Source organism: Sceloporus undulatus, chromosome 2, assembly GCF_019175285.1.
Source record: "Sceloporus undulatus isolate JIND9_A2432 ecotype Alabama chromosome 2, SceUnd_v1.1, whole genome shotgun sequence".
Lineage (NCBI taxonomy): Eukaryota > Metazoa > Chordata > Lepidosauria > Squamata > Phrynosomatidae > Sceloporus > Sceloporus undulatus.
This window is the reverse complement of record NC_056523.1, coordinates 144,778-168,511: the sequence shown is the minus strand read 5'-3', so window position 1 is coordinate 168,511 and position 23,734 is coordinate 144,778. Positions and strand designations below refer to the sequence as shown.

At 56.6% G+C, this 23,734-nt stretch overlaps 2 protein-coding genes across 7 annotated transcripts in view; both read right to left on the bottom strand.

Annotated features, from left to right (window-relative positions):
- Positions 1-8,798, bottom strand: part of DAXX (death domain associated protein) — a 12,627-nt gene extending 3,829 nt beyond the window's left edge. The window contains exons 1-7 of one of the 2 annotated variants that reach the window (XM_042448982.1): positions 8,680-8,798; positions 8,116-8,438; positions 6,019-6,874; positions 2,607-2,842; positions 2,310-2,481; positions 1,626-2,004; positions 1,044-1,272 (exon numbers count right to left, since the gene is read on the bottom strand). In XM_042448982.1, the coding sequence (XP_042304916.1) occupies positions 1,044-1,272; positions 1,626-2,004; positions 2,310-2,481; positions 2,607-2,842; positions 6,019-6,874; positions 8,116-8,352 (2,109 nt within the window). In that variant the 5' untranslated portion in view covers positions 8,353-8,438; positions 8,680-8,798. Of the gene's footprint in view, positions 1-1,043; positions 1,273-1,625; positions 2,005-2,309; positions 2,482-2,606; positions 2,843-6,018; positions 6,875-8,115; positions 8,440-8,590 lie in introns of both variants that reach the window. The other variant, XM_042448981.1, reaches the window with a different exon arrangement.
- Positions 8,799-10,980: 2,182 nt separating this feature from the next.
- On the bottom strand, positions 10,981-22,179 carry KIFC1 (kinesin family member C1). 5 transcript variants are annotated; one of them, XM_042448984.1, is made up of 17 exons: positions 22,164-22,179; positions 20,364-20,477; positions 20,051-20,170; positions 19,771-19,897; positions 19,349-19,390; positions 19,046-19,256; positions 18,744-18,942; positions 18,181-18,327; positions 17,937-18,065; positions 16,207-16,323; positions 15,935-16,108; positions 13,080-13,247; positions 12,627-12,765; positions 12,315-12,454; positions 11,677-11,750; positions 11,481-11,556; positions 10,984-11,236 (listed from the first exon to the last, which is right to left on the bottom strand). In XM_042448984.1, exons 2-17 carry the CDS (start codon positions 20,382-20,384, stop codon positions 11,192-11,194), a joined length of 1,929 nt encoding a protein of 642 aa, XP_042304918.1. In that variant the 5' UTR covers positions 20,385-20,477; positions 22,164-22,179; the 3' UTR covers positions 10,984-11,191. The 5 variants fall into 5 exon arrangements, 4 of the variants coding, with proteins under 4 accessions (XP_042304919.1, XP_042304918.1, XP_042304917.1 ...); XM_042448983.1 differs by lacking the exon at positions 22,164-22,179 and adding an exon at positions 21,941-22,157; XM_042448985.1 differs by lacking the exon at positions 22,164-22,179 and having other exon boundaries at positions 10,983-11,236; positions 19,046-19,253; positions 20,364-22,157.
- Positions 22,180-23,734: the final 1,555 nt, after the last annotated feature.

Below are 23,734 nucleotides of genomic sequence, written 5' to 3'. Positions count from 1 at the left end.
CCTTTGTTCACCAACATCATTAAAACTGGACTTGCCACTTCCATTTCCATATACAGAATCTGAGTTTGAATTTGAATTGACTTTCTCATACACCAACATTTTCCCACTCCACCAAATGCATCTGAGGAAGTAGGCTGAAGCCTAGGAAAGCTCATGCTGCCAACCTCTTCCCTTCCGTGGGCCTCTAAGGTGCTACAAGATCTCTTTGCAGACTGATTCTGCAGATTAACACTGCTATAGCTTTTAATTCTTTTAAAGAACTGTTTTCTGACACAGTTGAGGTTTTCAAGGTTTCAAGATTAAAGTTAATCATGAATTTTTAATGACAAATTTGAGATGTGGATTGGTTTAATATGTAGACATGTTATTTGTCCTTTTACACTGATGTGTGTTTTGACCGATGTTGCTGTTTGTTATTTGTTGTCCCCGGCCTCGATCCGCAGGGAGAGGCAGGCAGGCAATACATATTCAGGCAGGCTTTTTAATACCATAACAAGGTGGCTTTTATGCAGGGAATGGGTTTTAGATTAGGTTTTTAACTTTTGTAGGTTTTTAGCTTGGATATGTTCATTGTTTTTTTAAGTGCTTTTGTCTTGTGAGCCGCCTTGGGTTCCTTTTTGGGAGAAAGGGGGTATAAAATGAAACAAACAAACAAACAAACAAATGTTGTTGTACGGCGGTTGTGGCTGCTGAAGTGGCGTGTGTCGATTTTCTTATCTTTTATTAGCAGTCAAGTTTTAAATTATTAGCAATTAAGTTTTAAACATGAGTGTAACTGTTTTAAACCATGGTTGTAAAAACAATACTGCTATCTAATTCCTTTCTCACTCTTGCACAGTAAGATCTGAATTCAAATCTTGTTTGAAATTGCCATAAGTCACCTTGGAGCCCATCCCTGGAGAAAGGCAGGGTATAAATTCAAATATGGCTCCTTAAACAGCGGCTTCTTCCCAAGCCCTGCCTGCCTGAGGGGCTGGGGTTTTGGGGGGCTCCAGCATGCCCCCTTGTGGCTGCAGACGGACCCCTCCCCAGTGGCCACTTACCTTGCAGACCTTGGCCAGGGGGAGGGCCTGCTCCGGCTGCTGGAGGTCCGGCTGGGGGCTCCCGAGAGAACTGGAGACCAGGCCCAGGCTGGGGGAGTCGGCGCAGGTGGAGTCGGCCAGGGGGGCCGGGCTCTGGGTGGTGGGTGGCGAGCTGAAGAGGACCACCTCTCCCTGGCCATCTTCGTCCTCCGCCTCGGAGGACCCTGTGCTGGGCACCTCGATGCAAGTGCTGCAATGAGGAGGAGGGTGGCAGAGGCAGCCATGTTGAGGGTGCGTGGATTGGAGGGAAGATAACCGTGAGTTAGCGGGGGGCAAAGGCAAAAAGACACGCAGAGTACACCCTTGGGTGAGAAAGCACTGCACCCCCCCTCCGCTTGCCCCAATGGGAGCAATGGATCAGCTGCAGGGGGGCTGAGAGTCTCTGTGATCCCATTAGCAGCTGTTATGGGGCTGGCAGGCCTTGCGCTTCCCTCTTCCTCTCCAACCCCTCCCTTAGGGTCTTGCAGAAGGGTGATCCCCAGCCCTGCACCCATCCAACGGCTCCCCACTTCCACACAGCACCAGCCGTGCCCCTCAACTGACCTGTTGGACATGAGGTGCTCCTGCCTGCCCCGCTTCCTGGGGGGCTGACCATTGAGGTCATGGAGGGCCGTGACCCCCGACTGGGGAGAGCTCCCATTCTCCAGTGTCCGCCCGCGCTTGGCCAGGGGGTGGGGGGCCTTCTGGTTGCGCGGGATCCCATTCTCATCCAGGAGGAGCACCTCCTCCGTCTCCAGGAGGGGATGCCGTGGCCCCGTGGCCTCTTTTTCATTGTCCTCCCCCTCCTCTTCTTCCTCCTCCTCTTCTTCTTCCTCCTCCTCCTCTTCCTCCTCATCCACAGAGGAATAGAGAACAACCTCCATCACTTCAAGGTCCATGCGCTGGTCAGCCTCCGCCTCCCGGGCAGCAGAGGGCTCCTCGTCTGTAAGGAGAGCATCACTCACGTGGTTCTCGTGATCAATCTCCCATTTCACACGGTTTCACCCTACTTACACCCCCCTTTCTTCCCTTTAGAAAATAGCTCTCAAGAAGATGTGACGCAAATTAAAAATGCCTGGTGCTCCCTGGGAAAGTGGGGTGTGGGGGTGTCTAGAGAGACCTTCTCAAGCCACAGGCAGTGATCCTTCTTCCACACGTTATCTGGCCACAGACCCCCCCCCCACTGGCGCCTTGTCTTCCTGCCATACTCCTTTCTGCCCTTTGGCCCCCCAACCGTCCACGGCCTACCTGGGGGCAACCCCTCATCGTCGTCTCCGCTGTCCAGGCCCTTTGCCAAGTCCACCTCCATGTCAGACTCAAAGGAGGACTCTTCTTCTTCCTCCTCGTCCTCATCCTCCTCTTCCTCCTGTGGGTTCTCCCGGACGGGGTCTTTGTTGCTCCCCACTGGATTCTGGCTGCCCTAGGGAGGAGAGAGAGATTTAGCCAAACACGAAGAGATACTCGGTGTCCACTGTGGGGTGGACGCTTCTCTTCAGTGGGGAGCCCCCAGCTCTCCCACCACATCCCTGGCCACAGGCCCAGTACCTTTTGGGGAGCAGACACCGCTGCCCCTGGATCGGCCTCCTCTGTGGGGGAGGCTGGCTGGCCCTTGGCGGCTGTGGTCCGGCCCCCCTTCTTGCGCTGTCGCCATTCCGTCTCCTCACTCTGGTCCTGGAGCTGTGCAAACTGCGAGGTCACCTCCTCCAGCCGCTGGACAGCCTTCTCCCGATTGTGCCTCAGGCGGCGGGCAAGGTCCCCATCCGTCAGGGCCGGGTCAGCGCCTGCCCAAGGAAAGCCAAGAGGGTCACGGGGGCTGCTGGGGTTCCAGGTGGGGGCAGCCCCCGTGGCAAAGAGGGCACACACTACCGAACCCTCCCTAGCCCCTCATCTGCCACACACACACCCTGAAGCCATGCGTGCAAAAGGATCTCAGGGTCTTAGAAGACCACAAGTTGGATGTGAACCACTAGTGAAATGCAGCAGCCAAAATGACCAGTGCAATTCTGGGCCACATCAAACAGAAGTCTAGCGTCCAGACTGAGATGATTGTTAGACCTATTCTATTCTGATTTGTTCAGGCCTTGGGGCATCCTCTCTCCAGTTCTGATCACCGCAGTTCAAGAAGGATCACAGACCAACTGGAAGGCATCCAAAGAAGGGCGGCCAAGATGGCCAAAGGCCTGGAAACCACCAAGCCTTGTGAGGAGTGACTGAGCCAACTGGGTATGTTTAGCATAGGCACCAGAAGTTCCAGCCGGCGAATCTCTCTCCAGAGAAGGAAGGAGTGTGAGATTACCCGCAAGTGCTCCAAAACACCGTTCCCCGCAGGGAGACCATGGGAATCTTAAGCGAATTGAGCAACGGGACACGGGTTCTGGGATTAACACCAGGTTCACTGCCTTAGTGAGTCCGTAATGGATGCTGGACCTGCGCAAGTCCTCGCTTTCTTAATCACCTTTGTCTGTTTACAAAGTCCTTCTGACCGATGGTGAAATTAAAGCCTTGGTAAACTGCCTTTGTTCTGTAAACAAGATCTAAGAAAATTAAGGCTGTTTACAAATTTGTAGCTTGAAGGAACGTGGCTCAACAACGTTTTAAATGCAGGAAGGGAACAGTAATTTTAGAAGATACAAGATGTCTTACTTTATTCCTTTTGATGGCAAGGTCTTGTGAATACTGGCATTTGTTAAGCAAGGAAGACAGACTGCCCTGGGAACACAGAAGATTCAGCGCAACTAGACGGCGTTTAGTAAAAGTCAGAGGAAGCGGTTAATAGACTTGGCTTGATATGATAATTCTACAGAAAGCATCTGAAGATTTCTTTTTAGGATTATCACATGGGAAGAAACCATCAGTCAAGGAAGGAATGGTAGTTTGGTGGTAGATGTTGTGCTGATGTTGTGATTGTTATCAATGTGAAGATTGTTGTCTGTGTGTGAATTGTCTTGTATTCCGTTTTTTGTCTTTTTGTTTTTATAATGAAAACAATAAAGACTATTTTTTTAAAAAGAACAACTAGAAGGCGTTTAGAACTGAAAATATCACACAAAGACTAAATTCTTAGCTGTACAAAAGACAAAGGAGAAGAAACCCTTGTGAGTCTTGGGTTTTCTTTTTAGTTGCTGGCTTTACAGAAGATGGAGCAATGCACCGGAAGCCTTACAGAAGTTGCTAGAAGAGACAGGCCAGGCCTTGAGAAAGGATGGCATGGCAAGACTGAAGGAGGGGCTGGGGCAAGAGATGAAGAGAGTGCCCAAGGATTTAAAGGAATCACTAAAGCAACTGGTTGGTGTTGCAAAACCAAGGCATGATAAAGGGGGGGGGGGTTTGGAAACTGAAGTTGAAAACAAGAGGGGAAAGGTTTTGGACAATTGGATGCTGTTAAAAGGTTCTAGTTTGTTGGCAGGCTCTCTGTTAACGGAAAAAATGACACAGAAGGTCAGGTTGAGCTGATGGATGGAAGAGCTTTTAAAACTACTGTAGAAGAAAACTGAATCCTGGAGTATTGTCAAGGTGAATCCGGAAAGCTTGTTGTCACAAAATAGTCAACATTAAGATTTCGAGGACATGTTAGAATGAGAACGACTAAACTGGTCATCATTTGGTTTCCATCTCAGACAATACAGTCGGTCCTTCCCTTACGCAGGGATCCCTTCTGGACACCCCCACCCCCCCCCCCACCTAAAGGAAATAACATGCATGTTTGAGCCCCATTGAACACAATGGGGTTCGTGTATGGTGCCTGTGCCATTACTACTTCTGGCGTGCGGCTTCAGCGTAAGCCGAAAGCTGCGTATGGCGCGCCCGCATATGGCACAGGTGCATTGTATCTGTTTTGACAGACCCATGTGTTTCTTACGTGTTCAAGACTGTAGGGCAGGAGGAACAGCCAAGAATAATACAAAGGGAAGAACCATGTAAAGAGCGGATGGTAAAATGAGTTAAGAATTTTGGCTAAAACAGAAAAAATAGATCAGTGGGAAAATGTGTGGATTTTTTATTCTGAAAAATTGTTACAAGACATGATTTAAATTGCTTCAAATGTATTATGACTGAGAATTGCTTTAAAAAATTAATATTCAATTAAAACTGGAACTGTTCACTTTTGGAATTATGTACAGTTAGAAAAGAGTCATGGAAGATTAATTTAATATATGAACACAGCAGCAAGACTGTTATGTGAGGAAAAAGGGAAGAATGCAACACTACCTTCAATGGAGGAATAGTTGTGGAAGGTGAGAAATGGCGAAAGGTCTGGAAACTATGCCTTATGAGGAGAGACAGGGAGCTGGATGTATGTTCAGCCTGGAGAAGAGAAGATTAAGAGGTGACAAGATAGCCCTCTTTAAGTATTTGACAGGATGCCATATTGAGGATGCAGCAAGCTTGTTTTCTGCTGCTCCAGAGAACAGGACCCAATGGAGCAATAGATGCAAGCAACACGAAAAGAGACTCCACCTAAATCTCAGGAAGAACTTCCTGACAGTAAGAGCTGCCTTTGTCAGGTGGCGGAGTCACCTTCCTTGGAGGCTGTTTTTAAAGAGAGGCTGGATGGCCATGTGTCAAAGGGGATGCTTTGATTGAGAGTTCCTGCATGGCAGAAGAATGGGGTTGGGCTGGATCAGGGCCCTTCTTGGGGTCTCTTCCAACTCTAGAATGCTATGATTCTAGTAGAAATTGACAAATTATTTCATCTTAGAGAATGTTAGTGATATTTTTAAAGATGGTGCCCTCCATCCTATTCATTGGTGCATTTCAATTCTCCTGCCTGAATGTCACTCCTTCCCTTTATATAAAGGGCTGGGATGCTTTCCTCTGCTCTGGGCACAGAGAGCATCTACTGATGGCCAGGAAAACTCAGCCTCCCTCAGGATGGATGGGTCAAGAGCAGTCCCTGTGTCGAGCGCACCCCTCCTGCAGCAGACCCCACCGCCTGACCCCCTTCCCACTGACTCACTGGGCCGGTACTGGTCGGTGAGGTGGCTGCCAAAGTTGTAGATGAGGTCGAGGTGCCGGCGCTCCTGCAGCCGGTTGCCCACCTCCCGGAAGGCATCGGCGGCCATGCTCTCCATCTGGCGCTTGGGGAGGCCCAGACTGTGCCGGACATTGGCCTTCTGGACCACCTTGAGGATGTCAGCGTAGTCCGGGAAGGCTTCCTGGTTCCGGTTGATGAGCCGCTCGATCCGGCGGTTGACCTCTGGGTAGCGGGTCCCCCGGTAGGGAATGCGCTGCTCAATGACCCGGCCGGTCAAGCTGTTGCAGTCCTTCAACTCGCAGAGGCGCCGGAAGATGTGCATCATGCGCCGCTTGAGCCTGCTCTCCTGCAGGTAGGCCGAGTCCTCCCGGTCCAGATCTGCCAGGTCCAGCTCCCGTTCCTGCAGCCGCCGGATCTCCTCCGCATAAACCCGTAGCAGATTCTCCAGGTACCGGATGTGGCGCCGGGAGTCCGGCCGGGTCTTGGCCGCCTCCGGGGCATCTGAGGGAGCGGAGGTGGCCTCCTCCATGGAAGCTGCGGTTGCAGGGTCTTCACCAGCATTGGTTGCAGCCGCAGCATCCCTGTCCCGCACAGCAGGGGTGGCACTGGCGATGGGGAGCTTCCTCCGCTGGGTGTGGGCCTTGAAGACAGTGCACAGCTCATTGATGTAGACGTAGATCTTGCTCCGGCGGGCCTGGACCCGGGTCAGGCAGCGGCCCAGAACATTCCGGTATTCCACTGATGCCAGGAAGTCCGGGTTGGTCTTTTGATGCCTGCCGGCCAAGTAAGGCATCACCTCTGGGTGGTCTGCTGTGTGCTGGGCGCAGAAGGTCACAAACTGTGAGAGGGACAGAGAGGTAGACGTTGGAAGGTGCCAATTGGGAGAAGCCCCCACAACACACACACAATCGCACAAGGGCAATGGTACCACCTCCCAAACTCTCCCTGGAAACGAAAATGACTAAAGTGAGACTGTCCTACTTTGCAGAGATCATGAAATGGCACGACTTGCAAGAAAAGACATTAATGCTTGGAAAGTTGGAGGGCAGCAGGAAAAGAGGAAGAAGGCATGGCAGGTGGACGGATTCCATCAAGGAAGCCACAATGGCTGCCCTGAGTCTCCAAGGCCTGAGTGGAGCGGCTGAAAACAAGGAGATTTAGTGGCCTCTCGTCATACGGTGGCCATAAGGCAAAGCTGGTTTTGATGGCACCTCATTCCAAGAAAACAAGGCGCCAATAGTCTGGCTTTTATTTGTACCTGAGACGGAGCCAGGCTCTTGCGCTTGCAAGGCCTGAGCAGGGCTATGGATAAAAGGCTGATGTGAGAAAAGGACCTCATTTTTGACCATAAAGTGGGCCTGAGCCAGCAGTGTAATGCTACGGCACAAAACCTGAATCCTACTTTAATCTGCATTAAAACTGCCATTGCTTCTAATTTGAGGGAAGTAAATCCCACTCTATTGTAGGCCTATCAGGCCTCATCTGGAGTCCTGCTTTCAGTTCTGGGAGCCTCCTTCCAAGGAGGATGCAGACATGTTGGAGCAGGTTCAGGGAAGGGCAACAAAGACGGTCAGAAGCACAGGTTTCCATTTCCGTGTATTTGTATTTCCAGGCTTCCTGGACAAGGAATCCATTGGAAGACTTTCTCTCTCTGCCACCTGCACAGATCAAGCTCCAACACCTTTCAGGAAGCAATCATGCTTAGAGAGACAGCCAGACAGCCATTGCAGTGCTCCATCCACCTTTGCTGGGGTTAGGAGTGAAGGACCCCCGTGAACATGGGAAAACCAGAAATAGGAAACCCCACTTTTCCTTTTAGCTGAGGGAACAGCCCTCTAGGAATCTCCATGTCCTCCGATGCAACTCTACGGTCAACCTCTGCCAGAAGGTGGCCATAGATTCACACTGGAGGACCTTCAAATGCCTGGAGAGGTGTCCTCTCTAGGAACTTCCAGATTCTATGGCCAACTTGTGGCAGAGTTGCGCTGGAGGATCAAATCCGCAAACAGCCCAGCCAGGGCCGCAGAGGCAGAGGGCCGCCGGGGGAGCGTGCCCCTCTCTCCTCGGGCGAAGGCTGACCTCTGCGAAGAGCCGCTCGTTCTCGGCCTGGAGGCTGGCGGGGTCCTTCCCGGGGGCTGGGGGCTTGGGCTCCGTCCTGCCATTGGTCTGCGGCAGGGTCACGGCTGGCGGCAGGGCCGGGGAGGGGGGCTTGGCTGCTTCCGGCCGGAGGGGCGAGGCGGGGGCCTCGCGGTCGCTGTCTTCCAAAATGAGGCAGCTGCTGTCGGAAGAGGAGGAGGAGGGCGAAGGGGAGGCCATGGCCCTCTCAGCACCAGCAGGCAGGCGATGGCGGCGTCAGCGCAGGCAGCATCCCTCCGAGGCGCGGGTCAGGAGACGGTGGGGGGGGGGGGGCCCGGGAGGGGAAGGGGAGACACGGCTGGGGCGGCGGGGGGGGGGGGAGGATAAGGGGGCTGGGCTGAGAGAGGGCCCCCATTCCTCCCCCAAAGGCCCTTCGGGGGCTCCATTCTGCCCCCAAAGTAGCCCCCTCCCCCGCCCTCACCGGAGGCGCTTCTCCGCTCCCCTTCCTCCCTTCCTCGGGACTCCGCTTCCTCCTTCCCCGACACACAGCCGACTCCCTCCTCTCCTCACCGCCTCCGACGCGAGACCGGAAGTGCAGGCCGCGCCCTCTCCATGGGCGCCGCCATCTTGCCGTACGGAGGCGGGCGGGAGCAGGCGCCCCACACAAGCCCCGTCGCCGCCTCCGCCGCCCCGGCCTCCCGCCCCTCCTTCCCCCGCACTTCCGGGCCCTTGCCCTGGACGCCGCCATCTTGCCGTACGTACTCTTCCGTGACCCGCGCGGCCCCGGGCTCCTCCTCGGACGGAGGAGGGCCTCGCTGGGCTGCCTCTCGCCGGCTTCGGCCCAAAGGGCTCCTCGAGACCGGCCACAATCCTCCTCAGCCCAGTTGCCAGGCGACGGACGGCTCCGCGCATGCGCCCTCCGCTCCCTCGAGCCTTTCTCCGAGCGGGATTCGAAAGAAACCGCCTTTCCCTTCTGCGCATGCTCGGTGGCGGCTCTCCCTGGCCACCGGCGCCTTCCGTACAGCAAGATGGCGGCCCCCGCTGGGAAGGTCCAGGAAGGAAGACCCGCTTCTGAGTCCTTCCGGCCGGGCCCCTCCCTGACGAGACCTCTCTGCGCATGCTCCGGCAGGGCCTGCCTGGAGCTCCCAAGGCTCGGGGCGGCAGGCAGCGCTGTTCCCCCGGCCCTTGCCTTGCCCTCAAGCCCTTCCTTCCTTCCTTCCCCCCCCCCGCGGCCACGAGGAGGGCGCCGCAGTCCCCCGAGGGAGGGAGGGAAGGAGGCAGGGCAACGGAGGGCAGGCGCCTGGCGGCGGAGGCCTCCACTGGCTTTGCAACGAGGAGGAGGAGAGGCAGCCGCAGAGCTTGGGCGCGAGAGCGAGGAAGTGGGCCCCTAAAGCTGCCCTTCTTTGAGCCAAGAGACGCTTGGCTTCCTTTGGGGGAGAGAGCCAGAAGGCCTATGGGGAAGGCAGAGCATCACGGAAAGGGGGCTGCGGGGGACTTGAACCCGGCCCCTGGCCTCCCGGGGCAAGCAGCCCTGGGCCTGGCCCTTGCAGCCTGCTCCACGGGGGTCGCCCTCCCTCCCTCTCCCCGCAGCGGTCAATACAACCCTCTCCTCCTCCTCCTCCTCCTCTTGCCACCGTTTTGTTTGGGTTTTGTGATGGCTTTTCCATTGTCAGATTTCTTGAGAAGGTTCTGGCCTCAACCCAGCGGAGTTATACAATTGGGGGGTCCCCAGGGCCCCCTCGGCCCTTGCGCAACCGCTTACGCAAAAGGTTATGCAACAAGCCATATATAAACACATCTGCTTGTGCAACTGGTGACGCAAGCGGGTGTGCAAGGCCCAAGGGGCTCCTCAGACACAGACCGTGGGACGGCCACTGACTCCGGACGCTGGACACAACCCTTTCGCCCTGAAACGTGGCACCGAGCGTCACTTTCTGCCAAACAGCCCATTGAGCTCCAGCCAGGAAGAGGCAGCCGTCTTGCTTCCTTCAGCGCCAGGGACCAGAGTGGATCCAAGGGGCAAAAAGGGGCTTCCCCCTCAGCCTTAGGAACACACATGTATAACACCCCACTGTTCTTTTTGCCCGACAGAAGACCTCTAGGAATCTCCAAGTCCTCCAGAGCAACTCTATGACACACATCTGCCAGAGATCGATTGTAGAATCATGCTGGAGGACCTACAAATCCATAGATAAATGTCTTCTGGAGGAAATTATAGGTCCTCCAGCACAACTCTATGGTCATCTTCTGGCAGAGCTGCGCTGGAGGACCTAGGCATTCCTAGAGATAACCTATTAATCCAAACTGCAAATGCGGAGGGCCAGCTGTACGTATTTTGGCCATGAAGAGCAGCTGGACAGTGAAACAGAAACCCTCAGAGGGAGCCAGACTCTCCATCTTCGGAGGCCTTTGAACAGAGATTGGATGGGGCCCTGACCCTGAGTTTTAGCCCTGAGGTCCTTGGCTGCTGAGGAGACATCCTTAGCTGTGGGATGAGACTGGAAAGTGCAAATGGTGCTAGCTGAACATCAATGGTCATGCAAAGCAGGACAATGGGGGACACAGTCAGTGCTTTCAGAGCTTGGACATGCCCAGCAGTGCTTTCTGAGCTGCCCTCCTTCCCGACTGCAGCCCCAAGCCCCCCCCCGACCATGGCGCCAGGCCTGGAGGAGCTGGACACTGGTTGGATGGGAGGGTTGGGGGCCGCAGTGAAGGAGGGGGACATGAGCCCCAAGAGGACCCTCCTCTCATCATACCCCCTCTGCTCACTGGAAAGGCCATGGGCCCCTCTTCAGACCAGCCCCACCAGCCAGAAGCTAAACCTGGGAAGACCCCCAGCACCAAAGGAGACCCCAAGAGAGCCGCCAGCAGCAAGGACAGACCATCCTCTGCCCTTCTTTGTTCAAAAACTTTAATACGTTTACTGGCTTTTAAAAATGAACTTTACAAAGTAAAAAAGGCAATGAGAGAAAGAAAGAGAAGAGAAGAACTGGGGATGTCTCCCCCTTTGGCCAGTGGTTGACTGTGAGCCGTCCCAGGTCCATTGCGCGGCCAGCAAAGCCTCTGGCCCGAGAGGCGCTCATTTCCGGTTGGCCGATGCCGTTCCGATGACACACTCGTTCACCTGCAGAGCCAAGGGAGGCAGAGGCGGCTGAGGGCAGAGCTACCCCCAAAGACAGCAAGGCTTTTGCCCCCCCCCCCAGCAAAATTCTTCTGGGGACCCCCAGAGTGGGACACCTCCCCTGCCCTCCTTCATCCATGAGGCAGCTCCATCCCATAGGCTTTGGGAGAGAAAGAGAGAGGGTCCCTCTGGGTAGCGGAAGTCTCCCTTTTTGCCTCTTCTCCCTCCCCAGGTGATGGCCACTTACCTTTCTGGCAAAGCGGAGGGAGCTGAGGGACTCCCCAAAGTTCTCCTCCAAGGGGGAGATGTTAACAAACATCAGCCTAGAAGGGACAGAGAGAGAGGGAGGGGAGGAATGTATGGGGGTCCTTGGTGCCAGGTGGTCCCAACTCCCATTGCCACAACTGGCCCCATGCTGCCCCACAGGCCCCCCACCCACTCACATCTTGGAACTGCCTCCCAGGGAGTTCTGGAGCAGGTAGGTGAGCTTGCTGTTGCGGTAGGGGATGTGGGCCTCCTGGAAGGAAGGAAGGAAGATGGGGCATGAGAGGTGCTGGGCGGATTGGGAGGCAGCAAGGGGGAAAGGGGAGCCCACCTGGAGGGGCAGTCGCAGGCTGCCCCCCTCTTATCATGGGGTTCTAGAGGAAATTGATGTTTCCCCACATTGCCAAGGGTGGCACTTCCTGGCACCAGGTTCTGGAAGGGGACTGGGCAAACTCTCCCGAGGGGCATGTGCAGCCAGGGAGGCCAATGTGGCTCCTCAGGACAAACCCAGTCCAGCCCCCAGGGCTGCTGACCCACAAGAAGGAACTCCCAACAGTGCACGCATAAAGTGCCAAGCTGGAAGGGCATACCGGGCAGGGCGCTGCTACCACACCCACCACTGATGTGGGGCCTGCTGTGAGCATGAACTGGCCCTTTCCATGGGGTTTGTGCCCAAAGCTAAGGGTGAGGGTGTAGGTGCATGGGGCTGTGCAACTGAGCCCCCAACCTCTTTCCCCTTCTTCTTGTGGGGGGGGGGGGGGGGGAGGCCCCCCCCCCCCCTCAAGGGGGGGGGGGGGGGGGGGGGGTTCTCGGTCACCTTGTTGCTGAGGGCCATAATGACCAGGCCCAGGTTGGAGAGGCTGCTGTTGATGGCCTGGGTCTCCTTCAGCCGCTCCCCCTTTGAGAGGGACTTGTCTAGCCGCTCGCTGCCCGCCAAGTCCACCAGGCTCAACACCGCTGGAAAAGGGAGGTAGGAAGGAAGATAAGGCCAGGCCAGCCCCTTGCTTCCTGGGGGAGACAGGAGGTGTAATGGGGTGGCCATTACACCTCATATGCAAAGGTTTCCTGCTCCTGCCCGACTTGGGGCCAGGGGTAAGGGCTAGCCTTGAGCCCGAGGGTGGTCACTCACAGGTGGTGTGGAGTTCCCGGGGGACGTTCTGGCCCTCGATGTGGAGCTGGAAGAGGCTGTGGCTGCGGGAAGAGCGCTCGTTGAGGCTGGTCCGGGCCACGGAGCGGTGGGCTTTGGCTCGCTGGAGCAGCCTCAGCACCTGCCGGAAGGAAGAATGTCAGCCAGCGCCAGGAGGAGGGACAGCCAAGAACAATGCAGGACCCAGACCCCTGAGCCCAGAAAGGAGCAAGGAGGGGAAAGGGTGGGCTGCACCAAGCCCTTGCTGTTATTTGGCCCTTTTGCCCAATGGCTCTCCTCCACCATCACTGCCTCCAGCAAGAAAGGCTGAGCTCCAAGGAATTTCTGGGCTCAGAGTGGACACAAACCAACCCCCCCTCCTAGATTCTGCATCCAGGCCAACGGAGCCAGGTCCCCCCAGTCTCCCCACTTTCTCCACTTCCTGGCCTGAGTTACCTCCTGCTCTGAGGCGACAGGGACGTAGCTGAGGTTGGGGACATGGAGCTCCTCAGTGTGCGGACTGACCCTCCGGATCTCCAGCTCAGGGCTCTGCTCCGGTCGCAACACCAGCAGGTCCCTGAGGGACTCGTTGTAGATCTCCAGGAAGTTGGCCATGAACTGGTACTGCGGGACAGAGAGAGAGATGGCAGGGACAGGTCAGGAGAGGGAAGTGGCAGGACCCAGGAGGCCTCTTAACCTCAGATTACCCCTCCCTGGAAATTAAGACACTTGGGGGCATTCCCATAGCCATCATGACTAGCCCCAGGTGGCCTTGCCTGCCCCACCGGAGCCCCCCCCCCCCAAACCTATAGCCTGGGCAGTATCAGGTCACCCATCAGGCCGCCAAAAGGGCCCTTCCCAGCCCCAGCCTCTCCCCTTTGAATGTCCGCCTTCTTCCTTCCAGGTGCTCAGATCATATCGCATCATATTATGTCACAGAAAATTGCTGTTGTGCTTGTTTTAATATACAGTGGTACCCCGGGATACGAATTGATCGCGTTACGAAATTTCCGGGATACGAAAAAAATAGATAGGAAAAAACTGTTCCGGGTTACGATGTTTTTTTTTTCGGGTTACGAATGTTTTTTTCGGCGCGAAATTCAAACCGCAAAGCGCGGCTAGCGGCTTTCCAGCGCTAGCCGCTAGCCTTTTCGGGTTGCGAAATTACTCGGGTTACGAACGGAGCCACGGAACGAATTAATTTCGTAACCCGAGGGACTACTGTATAGCATGTTTAATGTTTCAGACATATGGAAGAATGTTAAGAGTATTGGGATATGATGTAAGGTACTGCACTTAGGGTGGAAAAATAAAATGCACAGATATAGGATGGGGGTAACCTGGCTGAACGAGACTTTTATGTGTGAAAGGGATGTGGGAGTCCAAGTAGATCATAACTTGAACATGAGTCAACAGTGTGATGCAGCAACTAAAAAGGCCAATGCAATTTTAGGCTGCATCAGTAAAAGTATAGCATCTAGATCAAGGGAAGCAATAGTGCCACTCTATTCTGTTTTGGTCAGGTCCCACCTGGAATAATATTGTGTCCAGTTCTGGGCCACACAATTCAAAAGGGACATTGAAAAACTGGAGCCATGTGTCCAAAGGAGGGCCACTAAAATGGTGAAGGGAAGGGTCTGGAAACCATGAAGCCCTTTGAGGAATGACTGATGGAGCTGGGGATGTTTAGCCACATAGAGTTGGAAGAGACCACAAGGGCCATCCAGTCCAACCCCGTTTAAGAGATGATTTGATAGCCTTGTTTAAATACTTGAAGGGATGTCACATTGAGGAGGGAGCTAGCTTTTTTTCTGCTGCTCCAGAGACTAGGACCCAATGGAGCAATGGATGGAAGCTCCAGGAAAAGAGATTCCACCTCAACATTAGGAAGAACTTCCTGAGAGTCAGGGCTGTTCGACAGTGGAACACCCTCCTTCCTTGGAGTGCAGTGGAGTCTCCCTCCTTGGAGGTCTTTAAGCTGAGGCTGGATGGCCATCTGTCGGGGATGCTATGATTGAGAGTTCCTGCATGGCAGAATGGGGTTGGACTGGATCAGGGCCCTTGCAGTCTCTTCCAAGTCCACGATTCTATGAGAGTGATGGGAGGCATAGTACTGTTCATTTATTTCTTTTTTGCAAGGATTCATATCCTGCCTTTCCCCCACAATGGGATTCAAGGCAGGTTGCTGGTGGAACTACAGTTGGCCCTCCGTATCCATGGATTCAAGCATCCATGGCTTGGAAAGATTCAAAATAGACAGTTGGCCCTCCATACGCGTGGATGTGACTTTTGCAGATTTGATCAATATGTGTCCTCCAGAATTCTCTAGATCCTCCAGCACGACTCCATGGTCAGTGTCCAGCAGAAGCTGCGCTGGAGGACCTAGAGATTCCTAGAGAAGTGTTACCTCAGGTTAAAAGTTTTGGTTTTATTTGTGGTTTTTCCACATTCACGGGGGTCCTGTGCCCCACATCCCAGCAAATGTGGAGGGCCCACTGCATATAGATTCCAAAAAGCATACCTTGGATTTACTATTATATAGAAGGGACTCCATCTTACTGTGGCATTCTATGGAATGGTGCTTGAGCACCCAGGGATTTTGGTACCCTGCAGCCAGACCCCAAGGGATGCCAAGGGCCCAAAGGGCAGAAATGTTCAGGTGTCTGGATGAGGGGTTTCCTGAGGCCGCTGGTGGGAAACAGAAGGTAGGGATGAGAGCAGGACGGTCCTGGGGGTTGTTAACGTTATGCCAAGGCATGTGGATGATGGCACTTCTATGAACGTCCCACTGTGGCAACACAGAAGACTTGTTTCCTGAACTCCTGGGAGAAAGGGCAGTTCCAGAGACCCTCCTAAGAGCCCCCTTCTCTGTCTGTCTGCACCCGTCAGAGCAATCTCACAAGGCACAGCTTTAGTTAAAAACATGCCGCTTTTCTGCCAGTCTGTTTTCTGAGAGGCAGAGGAAGAGTGAGCATGCCTGCCAAGGCGCATGTGTGCGTGTGTCTGAGCCCCTTCCTCTCCATCTCCCCCGCTGTGCCGCCCATCTGCTGCTTCCAAAGGGAAGACTCTGCCCACAGCCTGCCAAGGACCAGACTTGCAGAGAGACAGACAGACAGACAGACGGAGGGATGCCTGCAGCTCCCTGGCAGAGGCTGCCTTGAGAAGCCAATGGACGCCAAAGAGAGTGGAGGCCTCGCACCTGGCCCAATTTGCAACGGATGAAGAGACTTTGCCCAGCCAGACCTTCATTTCAACGATTGCGTGCATGAAGATGCAGGGCCTCCCTTTTTTCCTCTAAGCGCGAGGCTCACCTTCCATCCCTTGGCCTCCATCTCCCGGGCGGTCTGGAAGATCTGCCGCACAGCCCGCGGGATCATGCCCACCGTGTCTGGCTCCATCTTGTCTGGCCCCTCCATTGTGTAGGTCTTGCCACTCCCCGTCTGACCGTAGGCAAAGATACAGACGTGGTACCCGTCCAGGGCAGACTGTGCCAGAGGAAGCGGAGGAGAAGGAGGAGACCTCCGTCAGGCCAGCCATCCAGCCCTGGCCCCCAGCCCCTGCGACGGCAGCCCCCGGCCCCTACCTGCACCAGCAGCGCAATCTCTTCAAAGACTTCGGCCTGGGAGCTGGAGGGAGGGAAGACCCGGTCGAAGTTGAACTCATAGGTGATGTCCTCCTTGCGCTCGCGGCCGACGTGGGACTGTGGACAGAGGCAGCTGTAGAAGTGGGCGTGGGGAGACAGCCACCTGGCTCTGGTTTCAGAGAAGCCCCCTCGCGATCCCCCTCCCAGCAGAGCTAATGCCAACCCTGCAGCCCCTTGAAGACTGGCCACCTGACAGCCACTGCCCTCCCATTCCCCTCATATACTCCCCCTGCGTAACCGGACTTTCACTTGAAGGGCTGTTTCTATGGATGTGGGAGCTTCTCTTCTTTGAATGGGCTGAAAATTTGGGGTGGTAAAAAGACAGACGGAGGGAGGCCTCAGCCAACAAGGCTTCCATCCGACAAAGAAGCTCCTTCCTCCAAGGTCTTCTGACCTCCGCCCAGCCCCTACTTTTCCTCTGGAGGATGTCTTTTTAAGCAACATCAGCGCCAGGAGCAGAGCGAGGGCTGGGGGAGGCAACCTTTCAGCGCCAGTTGCAGCAATGAGGCTGAAGGAGGGGGAAATATTGCTGCCTACCTATTGCCTCAATAATCCCTTACTGAATGCACTTGCAGGCAAAACGGATGAAAAGGAGGCAAGCAGGTAAGGCTGCTTCCCCAGATACTTCCGACACAGTAAAGAAAGACAGAGCTATAAGTTTGGGCACCAAAGTGGATATCTGTATCTACAGATTCGGCATCCATGGATCCAACCATCCACACCTCAAAAATGTTTTCTTACAAAATATACAGAAGCCAAACCTTGATTTTGCCATTTTATATATGGGCACCATTTTGATGTCCCTTGTATCCACGGATCTCAGTATCCACGGAGGGTGTCCTGGAGCCAAAGCCCAGCGCATACACCAAGGGCCCATTGCAAGTATAACAACAACCATCCATTGTACATAAAGGGACTTGAGCATCCACGGATTTTGGTATCCATGGAACCAAACCCCAGTGGACACACCAAGGGCCCCCATTGCAATTTAAAAAGTGGAGGTTGGTGCCTGGATGCGTTTTGAAGAAAGCTTTCAGGGGGTCTCTTGGGCCTAGGCTTACCTGAAACCTTTCTCCAAAAGAGTGATCTCATTTTGCATGAGCCTATTGTTACGTTTTGGCTTTAAAAATCTACAGAAACATGTCGAACTGCTCTTTGTTCTTGCGACACGGAGGACCTTTCCCCTACTCTTCCTGATATTTCTGCCCAGAACACCAGGTTTACTCTCAAAGGGTTCTTGCCCAGGAACACACCAACTTCCTTGTTGCTGAATGCCTGGAATGATGCTTTGATGAGTGAGAGACCACCCTCCTCAGCTGCCCTGCTCAGCTCAGCTTGCAGAACCAGGCCCACCCATGGTCTCTCTGCCTGAATCTATCCAGCACCTTCCTCCCCTCCTCCTCTTTGCTGAGCATTGGCATCTTGTCTCCTTCTCCTGAGGGGGCCAAACTACAATCTCCCACCTGCAGAGCTTTCTAGGGTCTTTTAGGGGGCCCCAGGGAGTCTGGGCTCTTGGGGCTGAAACCAAGCAACCTGGAGAGCCTTTGAGACAGAGAATGGAGGCTCTTCCCCGTCCCACTCCAGCCAGGGGCCACTGGGCTCTTCTGCTGCTCCCTCTATCCCTCTGACAAAAGGAGCAGAGGACACTGGGACCCCCACCATACTCCTACCTCTTCTGCCTTGGAGAGGACAAGGCTCTTCCTGTCTTCCGGAGGGAAGTGGAGGTGTGCCATCCCCTTCTGGGCCTCCTTCTCGCAAGGCAGCAGCGGCCGCACGCGGCAGAACACCCGGATGTTACCCTGGGAGAGAACAAGGGACAGGGGTTCAGGTGAGAGAGAGGGACCCCCCACACACACTCACCAAAGGGCCCCTTCAGAGGACCCCCACTGGCCCTCCCCCCTCCGCCGGGCCCACCTTCAGCTCCTGAACGGCGTTGTGCAGGTGTCGGCGCTCCATCTCCGATTCATGCAGCTTCTGCTCCAGTTCAGCCACCCGGACCTCCAGGGCCTCCCTCTGGGCCCTCTGCTCAGCCAGGTCCACCTCCGTGCGAAGTAGCTCCGCCTGTAAGGAGAGAAGGCGGTCCCCAGAGCTGGTTAGGGGCCCCTAGCTGGAGGTCCCTGGGCACTCAGGCCCAACCTGGAATACCCCAAGGGGAAAAAAGGGGAAGGCCAGCGGCCGCTCTGGGAAGAAGGTCAGAGGCTGCCTGGAGGGAGAGAACTCCTCAGGGTCAGGCAGAAGCGGCAAAGCTCCTCCAGCCTGCATGGTCCTCCCCAGCCATCCTTCTCTGAGGAACGGAAAGCAAAGAGGCCCCCCTCTCCTTCCCCAGGATCCACTAGGTCCCAGAGGAGAGGAAGCAGTCTGGGGAGCTGAGGAGGAGCCTTCCTGAGACCCCATCCCAGTTGCCTTAACCTCACAGGGAGAAGAATGAGATGCCCAGACCTGCTGCCTGCGCCCCAATCCTCTTAGGGGCTCCTTACCTCTCTGGTCTCCAGCTGGGCCGCCAGCAACCCATTGGCCTCCTTTGCCTCCTGGCCAGCCGATTCTAGGTGGCTGATGGCTGAAGCCTGGCTCCGGAGGGTCTCCTCCAGCTCCTGCTCCTTGACTAGCAGCTCCGAGACCTTCTGGCTGTTCTCCTTGGCCTGCTCCTGACTGACCTGCAGCTCTGAGGCTAAAGTGCTGCAGAGAAGGAGGTGCCACATTAGGCTCTGGGAGCCCCTGGAAGGCACCGGCCAGCTCCCACCTGCCCCATCACCGGCTGTCCACCCATCCATCCGCTCACCTGGCCTGTCCGCTGAGCTCCTCTGCTTGGGCCTTTGCCTGTCCCAGCCCTGCCTGGAGCTCAGCCACCTGGAGCCGGAGGGCCTCGTTCTCCCCGGCCAGGCCCTGGAGCTTCTCCTTGTAGGTTCCCACCTTCGACCGGAGGTCGCTCACCTGCCCCTTCAGGTCCCAGGGGGCCCGCTTCCCAGTGGTGGCAGAAGAAGTAGAGGCTGCTGGGAGGGAAGAGAGGAGAAAGGTGTGAGCATCTCAGGGAGGCCTCGGGACAGCCCCCAGCGTGTGTTGAGATGAAGACAGGCAGACCTACCTGGTTTGGGGGGCCCCACAGGAACTGCCTGACGGGTTGAAACTGTGGAGAGAAGGAGGAAAAAAGGAGGTGAGTGAGAGATCTCATGGGACCCTCCATCCCACCAAAAGCCCAGCCATCCCAGACTGTTGGGGGCAAATTAGCTTACTTGCTGTTCACCGCTATGATCTTTGGAATAGCGGTATATAAATAAAACAAATTATTATTATTATTATTATTATTATTATTATTATTATTATCCAGCCCTTCTGGCTCAAGTGCTACCTGCAGTGGAAGCCATGCTTTGTGCCGCTGCCTGAACGGATGACCGGCGCCGGCCTACAGAGAAGCCTGGTCAGCCCAAGAGGTGGCTCCCACCGAGGGGAGCTGGAAGGGGAAGAAGGGGCTGCCCACTCTCCTCCAGCCCAGGGGCCCTCACTTACCAAGTCCCCTGCGGAGGTTTCGGTGGGCAGCAGGGGCCGCTGCCACCATTGCCAGTGCCCTGCATTGAGATGTGGCAATGGTCATGGCTCCTCTCTTAGCGGCGGAGGGGTCTCCCCGGGCGCGTTTCTGGGAAAGAAGCAGAGGTGTCAGGTGGGGAGCCGAGAGGGGCGTCCTTTGGGAACCTTCCCCATCTCCCTTCTGAAAGGCTCTCTGGCACAGTTGCCGGATGAGCAGAGGCCACAAAGCACAGCCAGCCCCCCAGTTCATGCCTGGCCTCACCTGGAGGGGCTGTGGGGGCTCGTTCTCATTGGGGGCTGGCCGCTTGGGCCGCAGGCAGGGCACTGGGAGCCGGGAGGAGCCTTTTGGCAGGAGGGGGCCCTCTTTCTCCATGGTGGCCTTCTACTCCGTGAGGGATCAATGGAAGAGAAGAGGTGGGAAGAGAAAGGGGATCCGTAAGGGTGCATGGAGAGGTGGGGAGGGCAAAACTAAATTGTCTCCTCAGTGTCCCCCTCCCCACAAAGCACCCAGGGCTAACCCACAGGGGCTGCAGGGAACGTTGCCCGTCCCTTTAGCCGTCCCGCCAGCCACTCACAAGTGGAGCCGGGGCCTCCATGGCCTGGAGTGGGATCAATGGCTGGTCCAAACAGAGTGGCCCCTCTGGAGGACTCTCCCACGGGTCTGGCAGTCGTCCAGGTGCCACAGGACACTGCAACACCACACACACACACACACACACACAAGTCAAGGCACAACATTATCACCCCGCAAGCCTCTGGCACAGTAGACCCCCCCTCCTACACACAAAGGCAGAGGCACCGGACCCTGTCCCTCCCCAAACCCAAATCCCTTCTGGCTCCTGCATTTTGTCTTCCGGAAGAGAGGAGCCACTTTGGACCGCGCTGGATAGCTACCACAACATGGGCGTCTCGCAGGGCTTGTGATGGAGGATTTATTTCTATTACAACTGGTCCTCTGCAGCATTGACTTCTGTGGCTTTGATTATTTGCAGATTTCATTCCTATGTTCTCTCTGTGAATCTCCAGATCCTCCAGCGCAATTCTGCCGGATGCTGGCCTTCTCTAGGCATTTGTAGGTCTTCCAGCCTGGCTCTGGGACCAACCTCTGGCAGATGTTGACCACAGAGTTGCCCTGGAGGACCTGGAGATTCCTAGAGAGGTCTTCTCTCAAGGACAAAGAACAGTGGGATCTTTTATTTGTGGCTTTTCCAAGGCAGCTCACAAGTCAAACTCCCCATCCATGTGGGATTATGACTGGAGGCCCACAGGGTTCGAATCCCTGCTTGTCAGGGACAGCCATGGGACATCCCTTGGCAAGTCACATTCTCTCAGCCTTGGAGGAATGCAAAGACAGGCAAACCTGGCCAAGAAAACCCATCCCAGGGCCGCCGGGTCGGAAACAACTTGAAGGGAGACAAGAGGCAAAGAGAAGATGCCAGGGAAGATTGAAGAAGGCGGCCCTTTCGAGGCACAGTTCAGTTTGTCTTCCCTGTAATGATGGGGAGGAGGGGACTTCTGTACTGATGGAAGGACAGAGCGATGGATGGAGACGGGACATAAGCTAAATGGACTCTGATGCAGAGAGAGAGAGAGAGAGAGAGGGAAAGGCGCACAAGCCACAAACATGGACTCTTCGAACCCCGCTCTTCTCGGCCTCAGCAGGAGGCAATGGCAAGCCTCAGACCTGAACGTAACTCAACCTATCAAGGCTGCATCCCGGCTCAAGGCTATGGCATTCTGGGAGTTGGAGTCTGTTGTGGGGCCCTCCTTCCTTAAGCTCCGCTGCGCTCTGGGCCTTGAGTAGACAGGACCAGTGCCTGCCTGCCTCCCTGACTCCGGCAGTTGGGAGGGAGCCAGGATAGAAAGAATCCACCAGGACAGTAATAATGGCGGCGGCTGTTGCTGCTGCTGCTGCTGCTTCCTGGGGCTGAGAGAGTGTGACGACGGCTATTAACAAGGGCAGCGGTTCCCTGGGCGGACAAAAGGCTGACAGAGAGGGTCTGCCTATGGCCCTTACGGGGCTGCGAGGCCCATCCTCCCGGCTGGCACCCCACCCGGCGTCCTGGAGGCCGTGCTGCTTTCCGGCCCTTCTGCCTGGAGACGGGGCCGTCAGAGGGGCTGGCCTGGCCTTCCTCCCCTCAGGGGCACATACCTCTATAGACAGACAGATCCCGGTAGGGATCGGCCTGGCTCTCTCTCTCTAGAAGCCCGTAGCCGCTGAGCCCCAGCCGCCCAGCTTCCTCCTCCTCCCGCTCCTCTGCGGACACAGACAGACCCAGAGCCCCGCGCGGGCGGCCTTCCAAGCGGCGACGGGAGAGAGCAGCGGCAGTTGCCGTTCCTGCTCCGGTCTCCTCGTAGCGCCGCGCAAAGACTACCTCGCTCCCGCCCGCCAACGGCCTCCGGATTTAAACGCGGCCTCCCGTCGTCCCCCGCGCGCGGCCAGCCAATGGGGAGCCTCCGACCCTGGGCGCCCTCGCCCCGCCCTCGAGGGACGGAGGACGTGCGCACGCGCCACCTCAGCGCCTGACAGACGTCGGAGGTACGTTCGCGCCTGCGCAGGAGGACCCTTGCGAGGAGAAGGAGGGGGAAGGGGCGGGGGGCGGGGCGGGGCGTGTGTCCGGCAGGGGGCGTGGCCAGGCTTGGCACCCCTCTCTCTCTCTCTCTTTCTCCTACGCCCCTCCCCTCCCTCCCGCCTCAGGCAGCAGCAGCAGCAGCAGCGTCAATAGCATCAGCACCGACAGCGTCAGAACCCCCAGCGGTGAGGAGGGCAGACCCCGGCTCCGGCCCTTCAGCCCCGGAAGCGGAAACGGCGGCGCAGGGGGTCTCCCGCCGGCCCCTGCCTCCCCCTCCGGGTCTGGGGGCGCCGCCTGCTGCAGGGGCCCCTGAAGGTCGCCAGAGGGCACTGGGGGGGCCAGGAGGGAGGAGCAAGAGGGACCCCGCCCCAGGGCAGCCCCTCTGGGGCCCTCAAAAGGGGGCAGGCAGGGAGACCCTCCCTCAGGGCAAAGGGAGACCCCAGACCCACGGACTCAGGGGGGGGCGCAGGGGCCCCCGAAGGCCCCCTCGGGCACTGCGTCACTGGGGCACGGGGCCCGGGAGACCCCGCCCCGAAGGCCCTCCCTCTGCAGCGGGGGAGGAGTGGGGGTCTGGGAGCCCCAAAAGGAAGGAGGGAGGGCAGAGGAAGGGATCTGCGTCACTGGGGCCCAGGGCCAGGGAGACTCCCGAAGCCCCTCCCTCTGCAATGGGGACCCCCCTCTCTACATGAATGGGAGGAGTGGGGGGCTGGGACCCCCAAAAACGGAGGGATCAGGACAATAAGGGGCCCCAGTGCAGACCCTTTTAGTCTGGAGGAGGTGGGGGACAGGCTGTGTGGCTGCCCCCACCCTCCCTCAGCAATGGGGACCCCTCCCCACTAGCACCCACCCTTCTCTATGTGGGCCCCCCAAATAGTGGATGAGGGGGATTGAAGGGGTTGGGGGCAGAGCAAGTGTCTGACCCCCATTTGTCTCTTAACCCCCCATCTCTCTCTCTCTCTCTCTCTCTCTCTCTCTCTCTCAGCAGGCAAGGCGCGATGTGATGGCGAGCGAGCCCCCCACCCCCCCAGCCACGGCCACTGCCCCCCGACTGACCCGGACCAGCGCCCGCCTGGGCCCCTCATGCTCTTCCTCCTCCTCTTCGGGCCCCTGGAAGCGGCCCCCCCTCCCCTGGCCCCTCCCCGGGACCCCCGCCACCTCCCGCGCCCCCCTGGCCCCGCTTCTGGGAGGGGCAGGATGTCCTGGCCAGGTGGACGGACGGCCTCCTCTACCTGGGCACCATCAAGAAGGTGGGCCCCGGCCGGACCCCCAGGAGCCCCACAGCCTGGGAGAGAGGGACCCCCTGCCCCCCAAGAGACTGACCAGCCTCCCTGGCCCTTTGCAGGTGGACCCCATCCGCCAGGTGTGCCTGGTCC